The 16,006-nt window shown below is 35.7% G+C and overlaps 2 protein-coding genes and 1 pseudogene across 4 annotated transcripts in view; 1 reads left to right on the forward strand and 2 right to left on the reverse strand.

Annotated features, from left to right (window-relative positions):
* The window catches only part of LOC135849338 (uncharacterized), a 181,731-nt gene that overhangs the window by 60,699 nt on the left and 105,026 nt on the right, over positions 1 to 16,006 (forward strand). The gene's annotated exons all lie outside the window — the stretch shown is intronic.
* Positions 1,127 to 6,001, reverse strand: LOC135846793 (uncharacterized; annotated as a pseudogene).
* LOC135849335 (uncharacterized) overlaps positions 7,032 to 16,006 on the reverse strand; it is a 38,828-nt gene continuing 29,853 nt past the window's right edge. The window contains exons 2-8 of the mRNA XM_065369714.1: positions 9,476 to 9,727; positions 9,147 to 9,366; positions 8,861 to 8,937; positions 8,703 to 8,778; positions 8,427 to 8,621; positions 7,540 to 7,718; positions 7,032 to 7,438 (exon numbers count right to left, since the gene is read on the reverse strand). Of these exons, the coding sequence (XP_065225786.1) occupies positions 7,181 to 7,438; positions 7,540 to 7,718; positions 8,427 to 8,621; positions 8,703 to 8,778; positions 8,861 to 8,937; positions 9,147 to 9,366; positions 9,476 to 9,727 (1,257 nt within the window). The 3' untranslated portion in view covers positions 7,032 to 7,180. The remainder of the gene's footprint in view (positions 7,439 to 7,539; positions 7,719 to 8,426; positions 8,622 to 8,702; positions 8,779 to 8,860; positions 8,938 to 9,146; positions 9,367 to 9,475; positions 9,728 to 16,006) is intronic.

A 16,006-nucleotide genomic window follows, 5' to 3' on the forward strand; every position in this document is an offset into this window, starting at 1 on the left:
CATAAAAACCAGGATATTGAAAATTTTCAACTTTCCAATTCCAAATAATGTACTAATATTAATTATTCAACGAATGCGCGCCACTGATCTCTAGATATATATTTGAATTGGAAATTATTTCACAAGGTGGGGAAATAAAATTCAAAACGTAGGTATAATTTCTCGAATATAAATAATCATAAATAATGAATTAATTTCACGAACTCGTCATTATAAAAATGGTACTTATCGCAGTCAATTTCCTCAGTAAGTATTGAATAACTTTTCATTAATAATGAGAAAATGGAGCAATGCTATTTAAATCGAAATTTCACTCGTTGAGTTTTTTTGCGCCAAAAATGAAAGTGACCAAAACAAACTGCTGGTTCATCAACCATCGTTCCGTTATCGAGAACACAATTTTCATCATCATCGCCTCAGCCAGAAGGTATCGAAGTTGAAGTTAAAGTTTATGATGAGCACCAACCTCCAATATCCGAGAAAAAAAACAACAAAATTTTGCGGTGAACTCGAATATTTTCACAGTGTCGAAATAGGTCGAAATTGTGCGAGGAACTCGAATATTCTAACGAAAATACGTTTCATGTGAATCGGCGAGAACAGAAAGGGGCTAAGTACATTTTCGCATTTTTCAAGAATAACAAAAAACTGATTTATTTGAAAAATCAGAAATTTTTGGGAAACATGGTTAAGGTCAATGAAAGAGGACCCCAAGACACAATTTTTAGCACTGTTTAGAAGAATATCGCCAAAATTTCTCTTGAAGTTGCTCGGGCACGAATGTGGCTTGATTCTACATTTTAAGTACATCACTTAGCCAAAAACCCCTTGAGGTATAAGACTTTTAGCCGAAGTTGTAAATTTTTCGTACTTTTTCAGTACCTATAGAGTTGAACTTGAATTTCAAAAAATGGTCTTCTCGGAAATGTTAGTTATTTTTCAGGGAATTCAAGAAATTTAACAAAAAAGTCATCAATGCGAATCCGGCCCTTCTCTGCACCCAAATACACCACTTTCCCGACAGTTTTGCAGAAATCTGACATTACCAGTTGATCCGCCGTACTTTGAAACCCCCATATCCGTGAATAAAAAAAAATTCAGAAATGTGACTTGGTCCCTTTCTCTTCTCATCGATTCATCAGAATAGAATTTCTAATCAATTAATCATATTTATCTATTAACATTAACACAAAACTAATTACGAGAAATTCGATCGGATAAATGCAGCTCGAATGGCACTACCAACCGCAGAAGCTGGTATGTGCTCATCATCCAACTGCGCTTCGAATGGCGGTTGGTTATCATCAAAAACTTCAACTTCAACTTCAAGATCTTCTGGCTGTTTCTGGATAACAGCAATATTATGCAGAACAGCACATGCAATAATGATGAATATTATATTCTCGAGATCGTTTTCTAATTTTCTCTGAAGGCAAGAAAACCTTCTCTTCCAAATGCCAAACAAACGTTCGATTAATTTCCTGGTATACTCGTGAGCGTGATTGTAGCGCTGCTCAGCCTCAGTCACAGGATTCGCTATGGGCGTGAACAAAAAGTTACTTTGACCATATAACCTTGATTCCCGATCAAAATGCCGTCAAGTTCTCCGTTCTCAAATCGGAGCTTGAGACTAGAATTGTTGAAAATCCGCGAATCGTGCATGGAACCAGGCCATCTTGCTACAATATCCGTAATCTGTTGATCTGGCCCACATGCAACTTGAACATTAATTGAAAAGTAGCCCTTTCTATTACGAAAATCTTCTCCTCTATTCGAATCTGGATTCAAAATTGGTATATGAGTTCCATCGATAACACTTATAATTCCAGGAAACTGATACATGTTGAAAAATTTCAATTTAAATGCCGACCATTCTTCATTATTAGCTGGCATTTTCACGAATTCCGGTAAATTTGATGCCAGGGCCATTGAGATGCGTCGTACAATGCGGCATACTGTTGACTGGCTTACACCGAATATATCGCCAACCACAAGTTGGTAGCATCCGGTAGCATAAAAGCGGAGAGCTATGCATATTTGTATTTCTAGTGATATCGGAAGGCCTCTCTGGGATGCCGGCGCTGTTAGTCTCAGGAGAGGAACAATTATGTCCAACACACATTCCTTCGTAAACCTAAAACAAAAAGTAACGGGAATTGCATGAGCGAAGGATAATGATATCAATGTTTGCTGCTACATATGTAGCTTGTTTAATGAGTTCTATAGAAGGTTACATTCTTATGTATCACTGTATCAGATTAATATAACATACCGGAATCTTTGTATAAACTGCTCTTGGAAATAAAATTCATATGGATTTTCCGCGTCGCGAATGTATATTTTTGGAATGCGTATAGTGGAAAAATAGTCATATATTTCGTAAGTTTCCAATATTTCGTCAATATCATCTTCCCAATCGTTTTCGTTATTTTCATTCATTATCATTATCAATATTCAACAACAAGTACAAACAACACTGAAAAAGCAGCCACACTAACCAGGTTAGTATTACTCAAGTACCCGAAATCCTATACTAGTACTTTTTACTTACGTAGGAAGTGCTAACTACTTACCTAGGAATCTGAAAATGACTATGAATTGCAAAATGCTTAGTATTACTCAGCTGAGCATCTAGTAATACTTAAGTATCGTTTATAAATTCGGCCCTTAATCCCTACCAAAAAATAACTCCCTCAAAAACATATTAATCGATATATTACACAATAATATAAGCAAAATTTGAAATCTTCTTGCTCCTCACGCATCACCTCCCACCCCTACAAAAAAATGAGTGCAGATTCGAATTCTACGACCTCGAAAACATATCAATCGACATATTACACAATAATATAAGCAAAATGTGAAGTTGCCCCCTCCCCGCGCCTCACCCCTCACCCCTACCAAAAAATAACTCCGGATTCGAACTCTACGACCTCGAAAACATATTAATCGATATATTACACGATAATATAAGCAATATTTGAAATTTCTCCTCTCCCCACGCCTCACCCCCCAACCCTACGAAAAAAATAAGTGCAGATTCGAATTCTACGACCTCGAAAACATATTATTCAACGTATTGCACATGGATGAGGGTTGAATTCGAATTATCGCCGTTTTTGGGGGGTCTGTGGCCCACTGTGTGGTCCATGTTTTGCAGGAATACTTCAGAATGGTCCATACTTAGCATCGCATAATTTTTTTCCTCAGATCTATACTCATTGTTTGATTTCCCAGCACATTGGCAAGGTTGTTGAAAGCGGTCTTTGCCATTCCAATCCGTGATTTAATTTCTTTGTGATCTCTACCATCCTTGTTTATCAGCGCTCCAAGGTATCTGAATTGCTTTACATTTTCAATTTCTTGTGGTCTGATGTTGATTTTGACTTCTTTATCCTCTCCTTTTGTAAATCTCATCACCTTGGTCTTGCCTGAGTTTATTTTTATTCCATATTTTAATCCTGCGCTGTTAATTTGGTCGATCATCTTCTGCTCTGCGCTTCTGTCCCAGCAAGGATCACTTTATCGTCTGTGTAGATTATTTCATTTATTCTCTTGCCATTTTGATCTTGAATCCCATTTGTTCAATTCGCGCTTCCTTCATTATTTCTTCTGCATACACGTTGAACAACCTGGGTGAGAGGGGGCATCCTTGCCTCACACCTCTCTTTATTCCACATTCGTTCTCCGAGTACTCAGTTCCAATCTTGATGTTAGCGCTTTGCTCCCAGTACAGGTTCTTAATGCTTTCTCATAATCGACAAAGCAAGCAATGATTTCCCTATTTGCATTCAGTGCTCTTTGAATGATCACTTTCAGCAGGGCAATTGCATCTCTCGTCCCTTTTTTGCTACAAAGCCATATTGCATTTAGCTTAGATTTTCATCCATCTTCTTTTCAATTCTGGCATTCTGGCATACTTAATTACCAAACTTTGAAAAGCTTCAAAAATCTATCGTTTATTCGTTGTTTTTTTTTTTTTTAGAAATAACACAAACGTCATTTATGTATTTTAATGTACACAAAACATTATAAGCAAAAAACAATGTTTAAATCTTATGCTGGGGCAGATTTGGCCGCTTTATGAAGGTGCAACATTAGTTGGCGATACAGGTGGTAACGTGCTGGGGGGTTTTCCTTGATTTCCCTGAATTGAATTTACCGTAAAAGTGGTCGGTTTGAACGTAGGATCAATAATTACCGCTATCATTTCCGCCATTGTCTTATCAGTGGTGAGTTTTTGCTGAAAAATGATAAGTTTTGCATTGTGATGAGTATACAACATTTGGGCACCCGAATCTGTAAAATGATTAGTACAAAGCGTGAAATTTCTATTGACTATTCACCAGTATAAATTTGGTCAAAGAATAGTCTTTATTATCTTTCTTGAAAGCTTGGTCAACTTTTGGCCATTCTTGAGGATGAACAACTGCAATGCACATGATCCACGCAGCCCATTGATCAGATCCATCGCTGTATTTTCTCAGAATATCGGCGATGTATTTATATTTATCTTTGACATATCGAGCTGCAAAAAATTATGAAGACATGTGTGTTAGAACTAGTTCACATATCTAATGCAGATTGTCAAGCTAAGAAATAGGTAATCGTTTGTGAAGAAAATACCAATTGTAGAGTAAGCGTTGGCGAGATTGTGATTCATTTTATGGGTTTGAACGCTATCTTGAATAATATCTTCGGTGGCTTTTCCTCCGTTCATCTTTTCGAATTCTTGCATCACTGCTCTGACGTATTTGATCGATTTCCACATCAGAATTCGTTCTATTTGTTTGCGCTTTTTGTGCCAGCCTCCGTGGTCTTGTTCTACAGCAAACGTGAAGTTAATTATTGTTGGGAGGATGACTGTAAGGAGAAGGGGGAAGTATTCACCTGTTTTTAGAGCATTTGCATCTGCCATAACGAAATCGTGGTTTAAATCGGTGTTTTCGATAAGCTCGCGATTTTGCTGAAAGTGATGTAAAGTAGTTAGGTAGGTACTTGGATTTATGAGAAAATATCATCTAAAGAAATCTTAGAAGTTGAATGTGGACATTTTACTTACCCTGACCCATCTTCGTAACATATTCTCGAAGGGATGTGCTTGGCTTTTTCGCAAAAGCTTGAACGCATATGATCCATGAACTGATTTTTTTTAAACCGAAAACATTTATTCAAGTTACTTATTAGCTATGGAATTGAAGTTACGTTGCCTTTGTTAGAAGTGTCCCCATTGTTAACCCAAAGTAGGTACTTACAAGAAATTATCAGAATGGCCAACTTTTCTACCCTTTGGAATAATTTGAGATCAACTTACTGTCGTTGTATGTTCTTATCATAGTTCCCATGTCCTTGGTCAGCACCATACCAATAATTATCCAAGTTTCGTCTGTTCCGATGAAGAAATTTTCCAAATATTTCCCCAATACGACATTTTCATCTTCAACTAAACCGAAGCATAAATCCATGAAAGTGCTTGTCGAATTCCTGTTTTTTTGCGTAGTATAAGTTTCAGTAGGCCAATAATGTGTTGAACTACTCGCAGTTTTTGACGACTAGTTTGGGGGAAAAGCTCAGAAGTAAGTCCTTCATGTTCGTTATGAAAGATGCGAATCAGAAAACATATTATTAATACGTACTGATCCACGAACTGCGGTAATTTTGGTTAAAATTTTTCGATGTATGGCGTTTCGCCGAATTTTATCTGGCTTTGATAAAATGGCAGCGATCACTTGCTCGTTTCTGTCACTGTCTACGATAGCTTGAGCGTCCTTGTCATCTTGAGGAATGAAATCTGCAGTTACTGTTGGTGTTGTTGTGTAATATTCATCCACCAAATCTTCCGATGTGTCTGGAGTTGTAATGCAATGGACCTGGTGCTGAAAATCATAATTCACTCGAAAATAGATGCGCATTTTCGCGATTTATAAAACACGAAGTGAATTTTTTTCAGACAAACCTGTGTTAGTGCAATACACAAGAATATAAATTGACGTAATATCATATTTCTCGTTCCGGCTACTTGTGTGTTCTACAAATTCATGAAATTCAAGTGTATGTACAATGTTCACATACTGCTGTAGTAATGGCAATTTTATAGATGATTATTTCAAATTTGCCGTGTTTTCAAAATGATGTATTAGGTAACGCATATTTATTCAGCTTTTAAAATATTCGTATTCGTGCTCAATTTAATTTTCGAAAAAATGAATTTATAATTACTCGGAACTGCTGAACTAATCCGCAATATCTTTCTGCGTAGTCTAGCAGAATCTGAATTATTCGATTTACTCAAGATAAGGAAGGCTGCGGTAGCTGCTTCAAAATTTTAGATGTTGTTTAATTTGATTGAAGAATGAATGACGAAAAAATTTCTGAGTTTTTGGTGACTATTTCGATATAACTGAAAATCTATCCGAGTGAATTTCAGCTTTCCAACTCCATTTGATGAAATGTTGTGGAAACTTCATGTTTCAAAAATGTACTGGAGGCTCCAAAAGCTTACAAAAAAGTCGCTAGAGGCTCCAAAACGACTTAAAATTTGCCTGAAGTCGACTTCATTGCGTATTGAAAAATAGTTTGCCGAATGAATTTCGGCTTCGTATCTCCGTTTTGATGAAATTTTGTGGAAACTACGAGTTTCAAAAATCCGCTGTTCTGTTCTTTCAAATTTTTACAGAACCCATATTTTCCTATTACGCTACTATAATTTTTATGAGTTGTAAAATGTCAAGTAATGAAAATCAAATCTAGTTTTTCAAAAAGATTTTACTTTCAATTAACTAATCCACAATTTGGATTATTTTTGTTTGTTTCAAGTGAGTGATAATTTTTGCTGCATTGAATTATAATATATTAGTATCTACTGAGGTAAGTGAGGTATGCATGGTACAATACCATGCAAATTAATTGACACAATATTTCGTAAAAAATGAGATTTCAAGGAATATTATCGACGATTTTCAAAAATTACCTAATCAATATGAATGAAAAACTTCACTCTTAAAAAATGATATTTTTTATTTGTGCGAAAATACAATATGTGAGGTAGGTAACACCTAGTGGTGAATATATACTATCAATACCTAGGTAGGTGTTGATTTTTTATTTGACCATGATTAAAATGGTTGAGTTGAACTTGAACTCAAGATGCTGGTGACTCTCTAATTTTTGGCGGTGGCTTCTACGATGGTGGCGGCGCTGCAGCTGGCACAGGTGCTGGTGCTGTTGGAGTTTCCGGGGGTGAAATCGGTGGTGCTGTTGAAGGTGCCGGGGGTGGCCCTGCTGGTGCTACTGTAGTCGCAGGTACTGGAGGAGGCACACCAACAGTTGGTCCTACGTTACCTTGAACCGGTTTCGCAGTGAATATTGTAGGTTTAAATGATGCATCAACTATCAGCGCTATTGTTTCAGCCATAACGTTGTTTTCGGTGAGCTTTGCCTGCAAATCAAATATTATTAAAACCTCGAAAGTGATCGATAATCGATATTTTTGATTTAAAAGAAAACACGTAAATAGAGCCTCAAACGCTTCTAATTTACCAGGATGAATTTACTCAATGAATCATCTCCTCCTTGCTTGAAAGCTTGATCGACTTTTGGCCATTCTTGAGGGTGAACGACAGCAATACACATGACCCAAATAGCCCAATGATCCGCACCGTCGCTGAATTTACGTAAAATATCGGCGATATATTTGTATTTGTCTTTGATGTAACGAGCTGTGAGGAAAAGATCATTTTTATAATAATAAAAAAAAAAAAAAACACACTTTTTGATTAACTTCACTGGATGTTCTGTAACACGTGCTGAGTAATGCTTCTGAAAGTATAGCAATCAAAACTATGCGGTCGTCAATCAATTTATATTCTCCTCCTAGAAATTGGAAGGGGTAAAATTTTATTTTTAATTAATTATTCGGATGAATTCGAAAGATTAATCTGGTTATCGGATGTGAACGAGTACCTATCGGAATGACAGATGATTGGGAAAAAATTCCATAAAAACAAAATCAAAAGACTGAAACTTTTTTTCAGAAATATTTTAGACATTATTTTGTTAATAACTGAAAGAAAACTGAAAAATACAATTAAAAATTCTGAATTTTCAGCCAGTGATCGTGATCCTGATGGTCAGAAAACAAAATGTTTTTTTCAAGTTCGTTTATCCGATTGTTTTCGTACATCTCTGATTTCAAAATTCCAGAGAGGTTATGACTGATTGAATTTTTCAAAGTACTTACTTCAACTCTTTCAATTTTGAAATTGGACACAGTTCCCTTATTTTTCCCTTTCAGTTTCTAAAGCCAGCAAACCAGTTTACACCATGTTCCTGGAGTTGCTGTATTACCAGAAAAATTATTCAATAATTGAGTCGGAACATCCAGTAGGTATAGAGCTTGAGCATTGATTTCAATACAAATGAGGTACCCAGAGAGACATATGCATCTTCCAGTTTCCGAGCATCTTTATGCCCTTTTATGTTTTCACTTATGGTGTCTTCGATCGGTTTACCATCTGCTTGCTCGAATAGCTCAATGACCTTTCTGGCATATTTAATGGACTTCTTCATCAAAACGAGCTCTATTTGGTCTCGGTTTTCTTTCCAACCTCCGGCACGTTGTTCTACAATTTACATGTAAGGTTCGAGTAAATATATCTATGCTTTCTTTCGATTAGTCATATTTTTGGGAAAAATTCACTCACCAGCTATCAAAGCATTTGCAGCTTGCGTAACTTCGTCCTGGTTCAACTCTCCTTTTTCGATGGGGTCTCGACTTTTCTAAAATGAATTGTGTAAAGCATGAGAGAACGAAAGAGAAACATTTTTTGAGAAAATAATGTGCGAGACTGCGAGTACTTACTTCTACCCAGACTCTCAACATATTTTCGAATGGATGACATTGCGATTTGCGATCATCTTTGAATTCGTTGCAGAAAACTGAAAGAGTGGCATAAAAAAGTGTTTGGTAAACAAAAAATAATGATAAAATATTTTTGGTTTTATTTCAGAAAAAATCAATTGCCAAAAACATGAATTTTCGTTCAAAAAAAAAAAAAAAGTCGGATACAATTCGAGATTTTTCTTGCAATTTTGAGATCATATTTGAAAAACGTTCGCGATCTCTCAGTATTAGTTTTTAAACTTACCATTATTATATGTTGCTATCATAGCCTGCATGTCTTTGGTGAGTACCATAGCGACAACAGTCTGCTCTCTGAATCCATCTAATAAAGAGTTCTTCAAATAACCGCTTATTACATTGGCCTCATTTTTGACTAAACCATAGCATAAATCTGTGAATAATGTGTAATGGTCGATTCCATAATTCCATCTATTTTGAGGACGATAATTGTCACGAATCCAGGGCTTCGAGAGAGAAATTCCATCATTGGTAGGTAATACTTATAGAAAAAATTATGAACTAATAAATGCATATCTATACTTAATATTATGCAGATGTTCAGATGCCACATACCACTTCATCTTTATTCTTGGCTGATACTCGTTCGTTTATGGCGAATCGTCGAGGTTTTTCTTGATATGGTAGGATACTAGCGATTACTGCTTCATTTAAGCCACTATCTATGATAGCTTGCGCATCTTCGTCATCTTGTGGCAGGATTTGATCAGTGAGGGTGGGTACGATAGTGTAATATTCATATTGTAAGTCTTCCGCTTTGGTGACTGGTGCTGCTGCTGGTGCTGGAGGCGGTGCTGGAATCTGGGCCTGGAAAATATTCGAATGTGATTTTAACGAATCATTATTATTTAAGATTGTTGAGAGTAAATACTTTTGAATGGTTTTGTCTAGAAATTGTTCATGTAAGAAGGTAGAAGAATTTCGTTAAATCCAAAACATTTGAAATAAAATAGTTCGTACTTTCGATATCACGATGCACAAAAATATGGTAACTATAACTTTATTCGAAATCATGATCATTTTATTGCAAATAGCCACACTCGAGTTGAAAATTAAAATGATATTAGATGAAAAAAATTTGACAGTTTTCCAACGCGGTGAACTTTTTGCACAATTCATTTATTTTTTTATTTTTTAGGTACCTATTTTGTTTGGTGTGTCTCATTAAAATGAAGGTATAGGTACGTTTACTCATATTAATGGTTATTTGTTCAAGTTTTTTTTTCTCTCTGGGCACGTGTTTTGTTTTTCAAACAAATGATTGGTTTGTTGGGCGACCCTTCTCTTTTTTACGTGCATTTTAGGTGGAAAATTCGAAAGAGAGAGGGAGGAGGAATTTTATGTGTATACACAGTTATCTACACTAATGAATTTTTGGAAAGAGGAATTTTTTCAAAAAAACAGAAATTTTGGAATAAAATCGGATTGGAAAACGAATTCGAACTAAAGATAGGTACAAATCAATTTTTTGTTTTTGTGATGATTAGTTCACAAAGTACAAGTACCTATCTACAATATTCTACGTACGAGTAAGCCTCTCGAATTAATATGTATTTGTGGTTAGGTCATTAATTAATTGAGTAGGTACGAATACTGTTGTTATTCGTTTTCTGGTTTCAGTGCTTGCTGATTTACGTCATTTGATATATAAAAAAGAGGGCGGGAATTTGTAATTTTTTCAACGTACGAAATAGTTAGTCAGAGTAATAAAAAAATTTATAATCACATTGTTCGGCGGCAATGACAATGAAAATGTGTTTGAATTAATTTTACGCTGTAAACGAGTATTTGTTTAGTGAACGTTGTAGGTCTAGTTACATATCATGGGTTTGTAATGTCGAGTTGCTGTTATAGTCCAGTCATTTTAGCAAAATTTTCAGTCGAACGTCGAAAAAATTGAGGGAAATAAGCTGAATTTCACATTATTTGTTCAGATTGGTCTCGAAAACAACCCGTCAAAAGTTGCACCCCGCAACGTGCCGGCTACCACCGCAAGAGCTCATTAACCTTTGCCGATACCGGTTTTTCGGCTGTATCGCCAAAATGAAGGGTCCAAGAGGGAAAATGTTCGAACAAAAATTGTTCTACGCTAAATTTCCTATCAGCATGACCAGTTTAGCTTTTCTCAAAATGACGATTTCACCCTTACTGAGGAGGGCATAAAGCTGTCAATTTTATGAAAATTGTTTTAAAAAATGAAAATCTACAATTTAAAACTTGAACTCGATTCACGGTAGACTTTAAATTTTTATGACCAAAGTTGCACACCGCAACTTGTCTGCTACCCCAGCAAGAGGTCATTAACCTTTGTCAATCTAAGCTTTTCGGCTATATCGCCGAAATGAAGGATTGGAGGTGAAAAAGTGATGGAACCGAAATTATTGTACGTCAAGTTTCCTATAAGCATGACCACTTCAGTTAGAATATATTTTTCGACTTTTGGTGAATTTTTGAAAATCAAATTTATGCCAAAAATGAGAAAAAAATCAAAATTTTACCAAATTGAACTATAAAGCTGAAATTAGGGGTATGCCCTATCTTTGACCTGCCAAATCGATTGGAAACGATTTTAAACCATTTTGAGCAGTTCTGGAGTCTCCAGCACATTTTTGAAACTTGAAATTCCCACTAAATTTCATCAAATGAAGTTGGAAAGTTGAAATTAATTCTGTAAACTTATTTCAATACGCTAGGGAGTCGTCTGCAAGTAGATTTCAAGTCGTTTTGGAGCCTTCAGCGAGTTTTTGGAAATTATTGGTGCCTCCGGTAAATTTTTGAAACTTGCAATTTCTACATTTCATCAAATGGAGTTTGAAAGTCGAAAGTTAATTCGCATAGATTTTGTGGCATTTTTTGAAAACCAGGAGTTTCTAAAAATCTGCAGGAGACTCTAAAACGGGTCGAAACTGCCTGCGATCCACCTCAGAATAATGCCAAAAATAGGGTGTCTCTGTTTGGTAAACTTTTATTGAAATTTCGAGCATTGAAAAATCTGCCGGAGGTTTCGGTAGTTTTCAAAAAGTCGCTGGAGGCTTCAAAACGACTCGAAATCTACTGGTAGTCGACTTCATAGCGTATTGAAGTTAGTTTACAGATTGAATTTTAGTTTTTCAACTGCTTTTTATTAAATTTCAAGTTTCTAAAATCTGTTGTAGGCTCTAGGAATTTTTGAAAAGTCGATGGAGGCTCCAAAATGACTTGAACCAACCTGCAGTCGACTTGATAGCGTACCTTTATAAATTGGAATACACAGTAAATTTTGGATTTCCAGCTCTTTTTGGTAAATTCTTATGGATATTTTGAGCAATGAAATATCTGCTGGAGGCTCCAAAACGACTTGAAATATACTTGCAGTCGACTCCATAGTGGATTGAAATTAGTTTACATAATGAATTTTAGCTTTTCAACTGCTTTTGAAGAAATTTTGTGGAAATATCAAGTTTCAAAAATCTACTTGAGGCTCCAAGAATTTTCAAAAAGTCAGTTTGGGTGGTTGAACGGCGCGATAAAGGATAACGTAAGCTTAATTTTGTTTGGATTTATTTATTAGATAATATTATTATGTATCATTTAACGATGAATAACTCCAAACAACTTGCAATGTTGTTGAGATTTTGAGTTAGGCCATTTGCGTTTTTTACAAGATCTAGATAATGTACCCAACTCAAAGTGTAATTTTTGGTTGAGGGGGCTCATACAAACCTCAAAAATGCAAAAACATCAAAATCAATTTTTTTTTGAGATGTGACCTTATTACTCCCGAGGTGCGACATGTACCTTACAACAGAAACGTCATTTATTTTAATGTACACAAAACATTATAAGCAAAAAATAATGATTAAATCTTATGCTGGGGCAGATTTGGTCGCTTTATGAAGGTGCAACATTAGTTGACGATACAGGTGGTAACGTGCTGGGGGGTTTTCCTTGATTTCCTTGAATTGAATTTACCGTAAAAGTGTTCGGTTTGAAGGTAGGATCAATAATTACCGCTATCATTTCCGCCATTGTCTTATCAGTGGTGAGTTTTTGCTGAAAAATGATAAGTTTTGCATTGTGATGAGTATACAACATTTGGGCACCCGAATCTGTAAAATGATTAGTACAAAGCGTGAAATTTCTATTGACTATTCACCAGTATAAATTTGGTCAAAGAATAGTCTTTATTATCTTTCTTGAAAGCTTGGTCAACTTTTGGCCATTCTTGAGGATGAACAACTGCAATGCACATGATCCACGCAGCCCATTGATCAGATCCATCGCTGTATTTTCTCAGAATATCGGCGATGTATTTATATTTATCTTTGACATATCGAGCTGCAAAAATTATGAAAACGTGTGTGTTAGAACCATGCAGTTCACATATGTATCTAATGCAGATTGCCAAACTAAGAAATAGGTAATCGTTTGTGAAGAAAATACCAATTGTAGAGTAAGCGTTGGCGAGATTCTGAATCATTTTATGGGTTTGAACGCTATCTTGAATAATATCTTCGGTGGATTTTCCTCCGTTCGTCTTTTCGAATTCTTGCATCACCGCTCTGACGTATTTGATCGATTTCCACATCAGAATTCGTTCTATTTGTTTGCGCTTTTTGTGCCAGCCTCCGTTGTCTTGTTCTACGTAAGACGAAAAAGCAAAGGTAAAGTTAATCATTGTTGGGAGGATGGCTTTAATGAGAAGGGGGGAAGTATTCACCTGTTTTTAGAGCATTTGCATCTGCCATAACGAAATCCTGGTTTAAATCGGTGTTTTCGATAAGCTCGGGATTTTGCTGAAAGTGATGTAAAGTAGTCAGGCACTTGGATTTACGAGAAAATATCATTTAAAGAAAATCTTAGAAGTTGAATGTGGACATTGCACTTACCCTGACCCATCTTCGTAACATATTCTCGAAGGGATGTGCTTGGCTTTTTCGCAAAAGCTTGAACGCATATGATCCATGAACTGATTTTTTTTAAACCGAAAACATTTATTCAAGTTACTTATTAGCTATGGAATTGAAGTTACGTTGCCTTTGTTAGAAGTGACCCAATTTTTAACCCAAAGTAGGTACCTACAAGAAATTACCAGAATGGACAACTTTTCTACCCTTTGGAATAATTCGAGATCAACTTACTGCCGTTGTATGTTTTTATCATAGTTCCCATGTCCTTGGTCAGCACCATACCAATAATTATCCAAGTTTCGTCTGTTCCGATGAAGAAATTTTCCAAATATTTCCCCAATACGACATTTTCATCTTCAACTAAACCGAAGCATAAATCCATGAAAGTGCTTGTCGAATTCCTGTTTTTTTGCGTAGTATAAGTTTCAGTAGACCAATAATGTGTTGAACTACTCGAATTTTTTGACGACTAGTTTGGGGAAAAAGCTCAGAAGTAAGTCCTTTATGTTCGTTACGAAAGATGCGAATCAGAAAACATATTATTAATACGTGCTGATCCACGAACTGCGGTAATTTTGGTTAAAATTTTTCGATATATGGCGTTTCGCCGAATTTTATCTGGCTTTGATAAAATGGCAGCGATCATTTGCTCGTTTCTGTCACTGTCTACGATAGCTTGAGTGTCCTTTTCATCTTGTGGAATGAAATGTGCAGTTACTGTTGGTGTTGTTGTGTAATATTCATCCACCAAATCTTCCGATGTGTCTGGAGTTGTAATGCAATGGACCTGGTGCTGAAAATCATAATTCACTCGAAAATAGATGCGCATTTTCGCGATTTATACACGAAGTGAATTTTTTTCAGACAAACCTGTGTTAAGTGCAATACACAAGAATATAAATTGACGTAATATCATATTTCTCGTTCCGGCTACTTGTGTGTTCTACAAATTCATGAAATTCAAGTGTATGTACAATGTACACATACTGCTGTAGTAATGGCAATTTTATAGATGATTATTTCAAATTTGCCGTGTTTTCAAAATTATGTATTAGGTAACGCATATTTATTCAGCTTTTAAAATATTCGTATACGTGCTCAATTTAATTTTCGAAAAAATAAATTCGTAATTACTCGGAACTGCTGAACGAATCCGCAATATCTTTCTGCGTAGTCTAGCAGAATCTGGATTATTCGGTTTACTCAAGATAAGGAAGGCCGGGGTAGCTGCTTCAAAATTTTAGATGTTTAATTTGAATGAAGAATGAGTGATCGCAAGAAATGACGAAAAAATTTGTTAGTTTTTGGTGACTATTTTTCTCAATTTTTAGAAATTGGTAGCAATATACGCACCTACCTGAAAATCTATCCAAGTGTTTAGATTTTCTACTCTATTTGATGAAATTTTGTAGAAATTTCAAGTTTCAAAAATCTACCGGAGGCTCCAGTGATTTTCAAAAAGTCGCTGGAGGCTCTAAAACGACTTGAAATCCACCTGAAGTTAACTTCGTAGCGTATTGAAATTAAATTTGCAGAGTCGGTTTTCCATCTCCGTTTGATGAAACTTTGTGGGAATTTCGAGTTTCAAAAATCTGCTGGAGGCTCCAGAACTGCTCAAAACGGGCCGAAACAGTTTCCAATCGATTTGACATGTCGAAAATAGGGTACCGTAAACTGGGGTAACATTGAAATCGCGGGGTAACATTGAAGGGTGCGGTTTTTCATCATATTATGCTCCATGTCGGTGGAACTATGAAGTATGGAACAATTCTGACACCGGGAATGGATAGAGTACACTTTGGCGATTATTTTTCCTATTTTATCATTTTCAACTAGTGGTTCCAACACCAGTGAAAAAGCAAGCGAAAAAAAGTGCTGTTTTTATCAATTTTAATTAACATGAAAAGCTTGGTGTCTGGAATTTTGAATTTTCAATGAACGAGTCAAGTGGCATTATAGATGTGTTGGTACATCTCCCGACTATAAATTAGCGCATTTGTTCATGTGCCAAAGTTGTTCCCTGAGGAGTAAAAAAATAATATTCAAACTGGGGTAACTTTGAAGTCTATAAAAAAATCATGAAATTTTGGTAAAATTGGACGAAAATGCATGAAAATGCTTGTAAACTTGTTAAAAACGATGTGAAAACTTGAAAAACAGCTCTAAAATCATTAAAAAATCATAAAATTGGATCAAA

Source organism: Planococcus citri, chromosome 5 (genome assembly GCF_950023065.1).
Source record: "Planococcus citri chromosome 5, ihPlaCitr1.1, whole genome shotgun sequence".
NCBI classification, from domain to species: Eukaryota; Metazoa; Arthropoda; class Insecta; order Hemiptera; family Pseudococcidae; genus Planococcus; species Planococcus citri.